Below are 12,904 nucleotides of genomic sequence, written 5' to 3' on the forward strand. Positions count from 1 at the left end.
GAAAAACAAGAGAAAAATGCCATGTAAATGGGTAGGAGCTGGTAATATATTTGGAAGATTTTTTTTGTTGTTGACGGCCGCATTATTTTTAAGCATTATATTTTAAGCGACTGTAGTGCCCAGCGGGCTAACTCCGCATAGATGAAAAGAAAACGTGATGCTTCGACCACAGAGTCATGTGAAAACACAGACTAAGCAGGTAGACACCAACTCTGTTTACACTGGTAATTTACCCCCAAGCTTTGCTAAACCACAAGAAGAGTACGCTTTGTTCAGGGCAAAAATCTGCCAAACGTTATACAACTAAGACCCAGACAAATAAAACCTTAGTCCATTTACAGATGGAAAGCTCAGGAAATTAGGCTGTGGGCTCTATTTATTGCTGGAGGGCAAGAAAGGAATAGAAAAGAATATGGCTTTTTTAGAACATTACAGCAAGACATCTGGCAATGGCAAGCAGTGGTTAATTTCCTTCATAGCATTGTCAAATGATAAACAGTGTTTGGTAGCTGTTACATTTTAATCATGAGCTTAGCTAATAAATAGTCTCCCTTTTTCTGTGAGGAAGGCAGTCTAAATGAAGTAATAACACATTATTTTTGTACCTGGTTCCTAGATGCCATGACGACTGGCACATTAGAATCACAGAAAGTAGAAGCTGACATGAATGGCAGCACAGATTTGGGTTCTTGATACAAGCTGAGTCTTGCTTTCTACAAGTTACTCTCAAAAACACCTTCTCATGAATTTCTTAATTATACGGGCGTGAAAGGTCCTTTCCTTATGCAAGAAATCCGACTAGCAGCATCTGACTCCTGACAGCAATACATGGGAGTGCATCTGAAGCTGTACTGAACCATACTGGTGTTGGAGTTGTACTCCTATCTCTCAATGTTTAAGCATTTTGTATTTGTTTTTTGGGCCACTGGTGTCACATGGTGATTTGAAAGTAAAAACAGACTTGGGACTGTCAAGTCTGTCCTTGCAAATAAGTGCTCTGCAAAGAAGAGGAGATTCTCATCTCTGGTCTAGTGCTTAACCCGCGAGAATCTCCCCAACTGCACAGAACTATTACACTGCACTTGCCTTGTTAACAGGGAGCTATGTTGAGATAGACTTGCTTAGAATACTTCATTCTCCACCCAGGCTATCAGTGCCTTACAGAGCAAGGAAGATCTATAGATAGATAGAGCTTAATTTATCCCTCTGAAACTTCCCTTAAGATATGTTGCCTCAATCTATTCTTAATAAACACCCCCACTGTTCTGTTGGCTATTCTGTACTCCAACCCTGCCCCCCCCGGATCTAATCAGACAATTGGAACTGGCCTGAGTGCCCACAGACACCTCCCATGGAGTGTTCCACCACCTGTCTTCTTATCAATACATGCCCACGGCTAATAATGGCATCAGATGGGCTGCTTAGTTATTCAGTCTCTGAACTACTGTTTACTGGTCACCCAATGCTAAGTTATGGGACCGAGTTTGATTCGCTGAAATTCACGTTCATACAGAGACAGAAGGATGGGGAAAGCTTTATTGGATTCCAGCTTAACCAGACGACAGCAGAGATGATGGCAAAGGTAAGTTACCAACATGCATAACTTGCTGAGAAGGACCAAGGCTGTGTTCAAAGAGACTGATGCCTGGATTCAAACCAGGGTACACCCCACAGAATGCAAGCCTGATACCATTAAAAGGATTGGCAGCCATCTTGACATGCCTCCTTTGTCTATTCCCCACACGGTTCTCAAAGGAATCAAAACTTTATCAGACACTAAGGAACAAGTTTTAATTGCAAAACTGTCCAATTTCCTTAACTCTATCCCCTGTATAGGTGAGATCTCCCTGTATGGTAAATTACCCAACCCACTAGTGTGCACTCTTGTTTTGAAAACAGCCCTAGAGTGAATGGAATCTAGAAAGACCTCGGTACACAAAACATGCATCAATCACTTATAATATTAAATCCCAGTAGGCTCAATGAAAGGAGAAACACACAAGGCATTAAGAGAAATCACTGCCCTGATGAAAGCGATTCTCTCTTCAGAATAACTATGAAGGAATCAAGCATAACATGCTGTCCTTGCATTCCATAGACCCCTAACACAACAAAAAGAGAAAATCTGGTTTATACTGTATGAAAAATGGGTCAGTAAATGTAGCATTACAAACGGAGTCCTTGGCCCCTGCAACTCAGTGGGTTTTTACATGCTCTTCGTCCACACTATGGGCTGAAAAGAGCAACAGCCCTGAACCCAAGTGAATTGCAGTAACAAAGGAGCTCTGAGATACAAGACAAAAGGGAACCTGGTGCTGTCACTGGCTGGTTAAATTACTAGTCAAACCCACCTTGACCTTTTGTGTTTAATTTATTTAATTTCAAAGAGGTGCACACTAAAAAGTGTTAAGATTCACTGACTGAGATTCCTCAGTCTTTACAAGTTCCTTCGATTGCCTGGAATACACAAGGCTTTATATATAGAAGCACTGAAATACCGGATAAAACAAAGAAGCCTAAATCCCAAATCACTCCAAGAAAAAAAAAAAAGTGTAGAAAATAAAAAAATGCAGCACTACTTGGGGGAGGGAAAGACTGCACAAAGAGATGGAAGGCAAGCTACTGTAGATCTTTGCAAGTTGCTTCTCTATGCTCAGGGAATGGAGTTCAAAAGATCCTTGAGGAAGCTGTCAGGGTCGTTGATTTCTGATAATAGTCCTGAAAAAACAGCACAAATAAGTTAGTCAGGAGCTGCCTGCCCTTCTGAATCACCAGGCATCTTTTACCATCAGGGCACCTAGAGGTGGATTCAGAAAACAGGCAAGCTACAACCACTACTGGCCTCATCACAGACCGGCCACTCAGAATACTGTTTTAAAGCAAATATATGCTTGCTGAGATCTGAGAACAGCAGACCCATGTCAATCAACTTGGCTAACAGACTCACAAGGCCTGAAGAGAGCAGTCAGTGCCAACCCCAATGTAGACAAGTAAAGCTGCTATTTGCACCAGTGCAGTATACCAGGGCAAATTGCAGCGTACAGCTGTTTATCCTGCCTATACAACGGGTTTGCACTAGGTGCAGCTACACCAGTGACTGGCAGTGATGTCTAAACTGGGGATTCCAGTCAAGGCCTCATTTTAGGTGTAACAAGTTCAGTCTGGTGCTTAACTTCACAACCTACCTACAGAAGTGACGTAGAAATGCCAGAAAATATTGACACTACACATACATGTAGAAGCTGATGCAGAAGAGTGGGGAGCATCTGTAGCACAGATGCTGCAGTCCAAAAGTTATTTGAGGGTAGTGGCATCTTCTGCTAAGAGGCTGGATGATGAGCAATGACGACGGCTAACTAGTAAGGACAGGAGTTGGGCAGGATAAAATGATGAAGAGCAGCTCCTCAGTGGATGACTTTCTCTGGTTTCCTGGAGATATAGATCCTGTGGAAGCTGGTACCCTATCAAATACTGACACATTTAGTACCCATGATGAACTTACAAAAACTAGAGAGGATCCTAAACCAAGTCCAACAGCAGCAAGATGCCCCTGTTAATACAGAAGGGTAAGACCTAAAATAAAATAGGTGTCCAAAGCCCCTGCTCCTGCCTTGTGGAAGACCACTCTGTGTTAAACAATTCCACTCCTACAGCTTATGTTTTACATTTCATTTGGTCCTTATTACTGGGGATGTTTAAATGAATACAGGAACATTGTTACTTAGAAGTTCATCTGTTCCTGTTAATTCCTTTGCAATCCTCTTTTGAAATTGGAATCTGCTGTAGTAATTGTGTCATATTACAAATTCAGCTGTGGAAGCAGAAGCAGCGGCATATATATCCTACAACATTCTTCACTGATGGATCTCAAAGTCCTTTACAAAGATAATTCTCATTTATCTCCATTTTGCAGATGGGGAAATGGCAGAAGGTGAATTTTTAGGAAACAAGTGTATTTCACCCCACGTATCCCTACAGAGGTGAATGCAGATTGCAGAGAGAAACAGAAGACTCTCCAAAAAGAATGCTTTTTAAAGTGACCTAGGAGGCACCAGGTGGTTTAAGATCCCATCATTCCCCCCACCTCCCTCCACATATTTCTAAAAGCAAGTTACATAAATTACATATTTCCAGTCCTGAATTACACAAAAACAGCCTTTAAAAGGTAAAGTTAATACTGACCAGCCACATCCAAAAATTCAGAAAAGGTTTCAACTGGCATGAACTCCTCCTGGAAAGTTTTCAGGGCCTTGTCTGCAGCTTCGTGTATTGGCATATCATTGTGTCGGATAAATTCAGCCAGTGAGTAGGACCAGCCTCCCTCTGTGTTACTGGTAGGCACCTTCTACAAGGAGGAGAAAAGGGACAAGTCAGTTTGTTTTAAGCCTATAGAATAATAAACTCTTTAGAAAATGGATAGACAAGGTGGGTGTGGGAACATCTTTTACTGGACCAACTTCTGATGGTGAAAGAGACCAGCTTTCGAGCTACACAGAGCTCTTCTCAGATCTGGAAAGGTATCAAAATGTCACAGCTAAATCCATGGTCAGACAGAGCTGTGACCCACTGAGTACCTTTCCCAGATCTGAAGAACAGCTCCATGTAGCTCGAAAGCTGGTCTCTTTCACCATCAGAAGTTGTTCCAATAAAAGATGATCCCTCACCCACCTTGTCTCTCTAGTATCCGGGGACCAACATGGCTACAACAACACTGCCTACAACCTTTAGAAAATGCAGACTTCAATAACCTGATGCCCCATTATGAAGCCTTGCCTTTGGGCTGAGATTTCCTGTCTCCTGTAAACATGCCACACAGGAAGGTGCCTCGTACTCAGATTTTCAGTTCTTTTTGTACAGAGTTTTAAAAAGCACCCGAGAGTTTTCCTTCTCCAACTCACCCTAATTAAATGTCTGCTTGCTTTGGGGAGGGAGCTATAGATTAACTGGGCTTTGCTTTTACACTTTCCAAAAGAAGAGTGTGTCTTATCAATCCCTCTCTATCCCTTCTGAGCAGGGTCAGACACCCCAAGCAGGGTCCAAGACCAGGACTTCCTTCCCACCCCAGCAACAAAGGCTATTCCAACCATTTGCTCCAGTGCAGAATCTTGGAAACAATGCCTGAACAGAGGACAGAAAAACAGGAAGAGAAACAGGGGCGGGGGGAGGCGGGAGAGAGAGAGAAGGCCTGTAAATCATAAGACCTTACTACTTCAGATGGACAACAGCTGAGAAGAGGGGTAATCACAAGTGGACATACATCGTACCACCCCTCCTGTTCTCATGAGCAAGCAGAGTTTGAAATTTAGAAGGGATTTAAAGCCCTGCCTACCCTTCAAAGGAACAGAGCAGACTGATTTTAACAGCATCCATAAAAACAAAAACCCCAAACAAACCAACAACCTTGATTCCAGACAGATCTTACCTTGAACATGTTGTAAATGAGATCTACTAGGGCCCAGAAGAGAAGGCCAGAGCGATATGCTGAATACTCCTTCACTGCTTTATCTGTCAGTCTTGGGAGAAAATGAAATCAAGCTCTGAGTTAATCACTTTACTCTGCTTTGTAACTCATTTGATGAATAGCATGAACGCTGTAACAGCCAAAAGCCTATCAATAATACACACGGGAAATGGTTTTGTGAATAAGCACTGTTCTGTGCTTTAGCATGTGGAGCAAACGTATGCATTACCATGCTGGTCTAGGGTTAGACCTTTGTGCCCTGTGATTCTCAGCACTTGTAAATTGCTTTACAAACTAACTAAACTCTGAGGCGGGGACGCCAACACCACTTCTATTTACTGAAGGGAGAAACACTCACCCAAAGCCACAGAGCAAGTCAGTGGCAGAGCTGGAAAAAGAATTTATCTCCAGTCCAATGCTCAGACTCCTCAACCATGCGGCCCCTCTTATTCAATGGTTCTGATACAATGAATAATTATGGTACTTGTGCTTGAACCATCTCATCCTTTACTGTCATAGATAAAGAGCCTGACAGCATGCATCCGATGAAGTGAGCTGTAGCTCACGAAAGCTCATGCTCAAATAAATTGGTTAGTCTCTAAGGTGCCACAAGTACTCCTCTTCTTTTTGCAAATACAGACTAACACAGCTGTTACTCTGAAACCTGACACTCAGCTGTAGTTTTGACTGGAATCTCTGCCACCTTTTAAAAAACTCGAACAAGTCTTTTGAAGAGCAGTGTAATAACACCAGAGGGGCTTGACCCTGGTCAGTTTTAAGCCAGTTAAAATGACACTTAACTTGAAACTTGTAGGTTAATTGTTTTCAATGTACTATTATATTTATGGTGTTACAGCCGCACCTGAGTCCCTCACCGAGTTTTGACATTCTCCTGTCACTTGTGAAAGATTCAGACATGTTAAGAACACATGGAGTGACTAACCATACCGAGGGAAAGGGCCTGTATACAAAGTGCTGCCAAATGACCATAAAAAAAAAATGTCCAATTACGCAGTCTGGCAGGTATTACTTTTAGAAAGTCATTCAGACAAGTGTGAGTTGAGCTGAGTCCCTCAAAGACACTGAACATTTAGAATAACACTTCGACTGATGGATGGCCATCTGGAAGCCTGTGAAGGTGGCCAAATCCAGGGTTCAAAATGAATCCACACGGTGTCTGTTTAGCTGTCTCAGGGCATGGCTACACTTGCAGATGGAGAGCGCTTTGAGTTAAACCAGCCTTCGGAGAGCACAGTAGGGAAAGCGCTGCAATCTGTCCACCCTGACAGCTGCAAGTGCACTGGTGTGGCCACATTTGCGGCACCTGCACCGGCATTGGGAGCGGTGCATTTTGGGCAGCTATCCCAGCATGCAAGTGACTGCAACGTACTTTTCAAATGAGGTGGGGTGGGGGTGGAGTGTGACAGGGAGTGTGTTGTGTGTATGTGGGGGGAGAGAGAGTGGGTTGTGGGGGGGCTGAGCGCATGTCAGCATGCTGTCTTGTAAGTTCAGACAGCAGCAGACCCCCTCCCACCTCTCCGCCCCTCTCTCTGTCACACACACAGCATCCCACACTAATGGCTTGCTTTGTCTTGGAGCAGATAAGCAGCCAGCTCTTAGAAACGGAGCTTTCCAAGGGCACATCCATATTCCTGCAGTGATTCAAAAACAAGGACAAGAGTGGCCACTTGACTTAAAAAGAAAAGGAGTACTTGTGGCTCCTTAGAGACTAGTACTCCTTTTCTTTTTGCGGATACAGACTAACACAGCTGCTACTCTGACACTTGACTTAGGGGGATTATGGGATGTTTCCAGAGGCTGATCAGAGCGCAGTAATGCAACACCTCGTTCACACTGGTGCCGTGGCACTCCAGCAGGGGCGCAGCAAATGTTATTCCACTTGCCCAGGTGGAGACCAGCAGCATTGTCGCCATGGAGTCAGAGCGCTCTACGTGCTTTGCCAGTGTGAATGGGTAGTGAGCTACGGCGCCCAGGGCTCCTTTATTGTGCTGTAACTCGCAAGTGTAGCCAAGCCCTCAGAAAGAGACATGTTCCATACAAGGGTGTACTCAGTAGTAAAGTGTTGCTGAAAAACTTCAGTGAGGTATTTCCATTTCTGTCAGATTATGTCACACTCCCTGGCCCCCCCAAAGGAGAAAAACCCACCAGCAAATGTGGGAATTTCCATCTCTGGTCAGACTCTGACTCTTTAGTATTGTCCCAAGAGTCTTCCTAAGCTTGCTTTCAACACACCAGTATCTGGAGAAGTGCTATATACCGTTAAGAGGCGGGGAAAGACAGGGATCGCTTAGCTACAAGTTTTTAAGAGGAAAAATTAAGCTAATCAGCAATAGCCCCTGGCAAGGTGGGATGTATTGCCAACACTCCTAATGGATTTGGAATTTTCTTACATAATTTGTGTAGGTATATCTGCCTTATTTCATCACACACTGCTTCCCGTTTGTCACTTTAAAGTTTAGAGACATCTCCCTCCCCATATTGTACAGATTTACAACCAGTTCATCTGCCACGGCTGTGGATCAGCAAGAGACAAAAGGGCACCCTCAGATTACGGACACAGCTAAAATCCACCGAAGGTATAGGTCTTGCTTCATACACAGATTGTTTCATAAACCATGTGTGTGTGTGTCAAAGAGACCCTCCCTCTCCATGTTATAACATGTGCTTTGTAGGTGGGAGCCTGCTTGTGCGGCTAGGCTCAATTATTTAAAGAAAAACCAATTAGTAAAGGTGACTAAATTTCCACGGGAAGAAGAGCAACTTAGAGTGAGGCTAATTCTGGATTCCCAAATAGTGTTGAGTCAGAATTTCTTTTTATTTGAATGGCTTTGATATAATTGGACTCTGTTCCTTTAATTGAAAACTAAAAGGCCCTTGTGGGTTAAGTCTATGTAGCTGCCATCTGGAATGGCTACTCAATACAATAGCTGCTATATTTGCATTAACATAAGCTGGTTCAGGCTCATCAGCTACGCATGGATTTCCAGCTGCAAGTTAGACATTAGCAGTTTGGAAGCTTCACTTCTCCCATGAATATTTTCCAAAGGTCAGAGTCAGGAGCACGGAAAAAAATCCAAAAGATCCCACTCCCCTCAAATTTCACACAGATCCACACGGTGAATCATATGTTTATAGGATTTTTCTTGCTAAAACTCTTGGTTCAGTAATAACCTAACACACTAGGCCCACTAGACGAATCTTTTCCTGGCACTGGACTAAAGGCTAAAATTTTCAGAAGTGCCTCATTGTCTGTACTGAATTCTTTTCACTTTATCTGCAACCTTTGTGCCTCAATCAGGGGTGTCTATAGGAGATGCACGTGCTCACCACCTCTGTGGATCAGGTCCTTTGATACCATTGACAATTAAATTGTGACCCTTGTAGCTCCTGGATGGGAATGAGTTAGAGTGGTTCCTGTTTTTTCTCTAGCTGGACACGGATGGTATTGTTGAGCAATGGCTTAAGGGACTTGCGAATGCTCTCATGTGGGATATGGTGGGTTTCTGGTTTTGCCCTCACTATATGTGAGGGGGAGACACAATGGGATGCATTCCATCAGCCCCATAGAGCGAACCCAGTTGGCTTTCCCTGTATGTGACTGAAACGCAAAACAGAAAACAGTGATGCTGAGCGGCTGGAGGAAACCACCAGCCAGAGGTGGCAGCACAGATGATATTTGCTCTTATTTGAGTTGGTGGTGCATGTACCTTTGTTACTAAGGGTTGCAATCGAGGGACCCTACTAGATCCTCAGTTGCTTCTAGACGCACAAACAGCAGCAGTAGCAAAGTTCTTTTCTCCCCATCTTCACTTGGAAAGGAGACTGCATCCTTGCCAGTTACACAAGCCTTTGTCCCCTCCAGATTAGATTGTTCAATTGTGCTCCGTATGGTGTTACTCTTAAAAAAGTACCCAGGAACTTCAGCGAGTGCAGAATGCAGCAATCTGCTTATTATGCTTTGTCCTACACATGGAGCAAATACACCATGCTCCAGAAACTGCAACTGGCTTCCAGTTAGGTTTAGCGTAACGTTTAAGGTGCTGGTTTTAACTTAAAAATCACGTTAGTGCATTAAAGGCCACCAGATCTCCATGTTCCACCCCAACAGCTAAGGTCAGCTAGGACCCGCAAGCAAAAAGACCCTACGTTTGTCTATCTGAGGGGCTGAGTGTAATCAGTTGAATACTCTGAAATTCTCTCTCAGCCTAAGGGAAAGAGAAAGCTCTTGAATAAGCCTTGCCATGTGCCCTGAAACCTATCCTGTCATTGAGGCTTTTCCTGAGGCTTTGGGGCAGGGTAGATGGATGTAGAATTCTTGCTATTCCCATTTCAAGATGCTTGTATTGTACACATTCTCAGAAATATTTGACAGGTGAAGTAATTGTTTTTTTTCCTTTTCTAGTATAACTTTCTCTGGGGGTTTTCAGCAGCATTAAACCAATGAAACACCCATGTCAACTCACTGAAGGGCTTTGCTTTTTCTAGAATATTTTGTAGACTGTGTGAAAGCCTACAGCCATGCTCCCAGCGATAAAGTTACCACCGCTCATTCGGGGTGGTTTTTATTTTATTTTTTTTAATCGCCAGGAGAGCTCTCACCCAGTAATAAAGCATGCCTACACTGCTCAAATCACAGCGCTGCCATGGCCGTGCTGTAACGTGGGCCATGTAGACATATCCTTAACCTACTTTTCCAAGAACTCCAGAGCAGAAGTGGTGGAAATAGATAGTGGACATGAATGAATGACAGGTTTAGCAAGAACAACAGAAACAAAGAAATCAATACTGTGGATTAATTTTTACTAGGCATGTGATTATGGGACAGACTAGTGGAAGAATGACTGATAAGTCATCTTAATGGACATTTCCCAAAATAGAATATTTTATCCTTAATTATGAATTATTATTTAGAATGACACCTTTGGAAATTGCAATTGGAATTCCCTTGGTCCCCCTTCTTGGAAACAGTTTCCCCCGCCCCCCCCACCAAGCAGGGGCAGTCATTTGTTGTTATAGTACAGTTCACATGCTTGATTGCTAATATTTGAGGGGGTGGGGGGCAGGGTTTAAAGGAAGCATAATTTGCTTTTGTGGTGTGGTTTCAGAAGAGCAGTTAGATCAATTTTTGAGCATTCTAAACTTGTCAGGTATCAGAGGGGTAGCCGTGTTAGTCTGGATCTGTAAAAGCGGCAAAGAGTCCCGTGACACCTTATAGACTAACAGACATATTGGAGCATAAGCTTTCGTGGGTGAATACCCACTTCGTCGGATGCATCTGACGAAGTGGGTATTCACCCACGAAAGCTTATGCTCCAATATGTCTGTTAGTCCATAAGGTGCCACAGGACTCTCTGCCACTAAACTTGTCAGGATCACTTGACTGCTTCACTGACCTGATCTTTCATGTTCTGTTTACAGTTATCTATAGGTTTGGACCTTGTCAGTTAAGTGAGCTACAGATGACAGTTTCTTAAATTGCAGTTCAACAAGTTAAACTGAACTGCTTCCTTTAGGAGAGAAGGAAATAAAAGATGAGCTCTTGGAGTTTAAGCCTTCTTTTAATTCCTTCACACATCCGCCTTAGATTTTCTCTGATAAAACAGCAGCATTCAACACCACTCACTAATTAGCCAGCACCACTGCATAAAGCAACAATGCTGTCTTATTGATTGTAATTTCCCAGTTCTCACCTACTTGATTCTCCTCTCATTGAGATGACCCTAGAAAGAAATTCATTCTTTGGGACTGAATATGCAAAGCGGGTTATACTACTAAAAACAATCTCCCTGGGAAAAAATCTGTGTGTACTAATCTAATCTACTGGTACCAGGACCAATTCTGACCATAGGGAAGACAGCAGAAGAAACTCCATGTGCATAAATGCCTCATAACGAGTGCATATAATTATATATGTGCCTGCATCCATCCACACTGATTTAAATACAAACATATATAGAAAAGGTTAATCTTGACTATTCAAAAAAATAAACACTCTTGTTTAGCACCAGACTAGGGCTGTCAAATGATTAAAAAAATTAACAGCAATTAATCGTAGTAAAAAAAGACAAACAAAAGTCAAAGCATGAAAGGGCATACCAATGTTGAGCACATTTGGCCCGTAAATACCTTGCAACAACAACTACAGTGCCTGTTCTCACTTTCAGGGGACAATGTAAATAAGTAGTGGCCAGCAGCAACTCCCATAAATGTCAACTAACTTGTTCGTCTTCACAATTGGCTGAACAAAAAGTAGGCCTGAGTGGACCTGTAGGTTCTAAAGTTTTACATTGTTTGGTTTTTGAGTGCAGTTATGTAACAAAAACCCCACACTATGTTTAAATTGCACTTTCACAATAAAGAGATTGCACAACAGTACTTGTGTGAGGTGAATTGAAAAATACCATTTCTTTTGTTTATCTTTTTTACAATGCAAATATTTGTAATAAAAAATATCAAGTGAGCACTGTTCACTTTGTATTCTGTGTTGTAACTGAAATCAATATACTTGAAAATATAGAAAACATCTGAAAATATTTATACATTTAAATTGGCATTCTATTACTGTTTAACAGTGTGGTTAAAACTGCGATAAATTGTGATTATTTTTTAAATCAAGTTAATTTGCTTTGAGTTAATCTCTTGAGTTAACAGTGATTAATTGACAGCCCTATATCACACATGTTGCTATGCAGCTCAAATGACTAGGAAGGTAACACCAGTAAGTTCACTGGGCAGCTTCTGAGTGAATGGAAGGGTGGCAAAAGCTGCGATGATTACTGACCTGCTGGCTCCCCCTGGTGACACCACACGTGCATGTGAAATAACCAGCAGCCTCCTGAGGATCTCAACCCGCATGGCTTTCCACTTCTCTGGTGGCAAGATGTGTAGTGCCAGAACTGTGTAGTAATGGGGCCCATCCACCTCAAAGGCACTCTCCACCCATTTCTCCTTGGGATGCTCCATAAAACTCTGAAGGTTCTTTTCCTCTCTGGAAGTTGCTCGGGTTCTGGAATACAAGGGAAGAGTGAACAACTAGCCCGGGCATGAGAAGCACTACACAACCAACCAACGTTTTATTTCCTAACTGGAGTCCGTTTCCCCCCAAATGTCTCCTTTGTCTCAGATTTCCCAAACACACACGTAGTGGTTGCAGACTAGCTTTTCCCTCCAGCAGTACAAAGCAGCAGAAAGGATCCCAAGGCAACCCACCTCTCTCTCCGCTAGAGGGAAATGTTTAATAAAAAGTCCCTTCCCTTTTGGGAATGTGGGGGAAGAATCAGATGCCAGCCACTTCAGCCAGAAGAGCTAAAATAACCAATCCCACAGGCAGCACAAAGCACTTAACTATAGATTTTTCCATGGCTAGATCTTTGTAACAACTTGTGCTATTTAGCCCTCCCTATAGCAATCAAGGGTAAGATA

At 42.9% G+C, this 12,904-nt stretch overlaps 1 protein-coding gene across 3 annotated transcripts in view; it reads right to left on the minus strand.

Moving 5' to 3' along the window:
• Nucleotides 1–1,522: 1,522 nt before the first annotated feature.
• UBR4 (ubiquitin protein ligase E3 component n-recognin 4) overlaps nt 1,523–12,904 on the minus strand; it is a 113,850-nt gene continuing 102,468 nt past the window's right edge. For all 3 annotated transcript variants that reach the window (XM_073317114.1, XM_073317113.1, XM_073317112.1), the window contains 4 exons: nt 12,264–12,488; nt 5,423–5,513; nt 4,183–4,345; nt 1,523–2,718 (listed from right to left, as the gene is read on the minus strand). In XM_073317114.1, the coding sequence (XP_073173215.1) occupies nt 2,654–2,718; nt 4,183–4,345; nt 5,423–5,513; nt 12,264–12,488 (544 nt within the window). In that variant the 3' untranslated portion in view covers nt 1,523–2,653. The remainder of the gene's footprint in view (nt 2,719–4,182; nt 4,346–5,422; nt 5,514–12,263; nt 12,489–12,904) is intronic.

The sequence above is a fragment of the Lepidochelys kempii genome, chromosome 18 (genome assembly GCF_965140265.1).
Source record: "Lepidochelys kempii isolate rLepKem1 chromosome 18, rLepKem1.hap2, whole genome shotgun sequence".
In the NCBI taxonomy this organism is placed as follows: Eukaryota; Metazoa; Chordata; order Testudines; family Cheloniidae; genus Lepidochelys; species Lepidochelys kempii.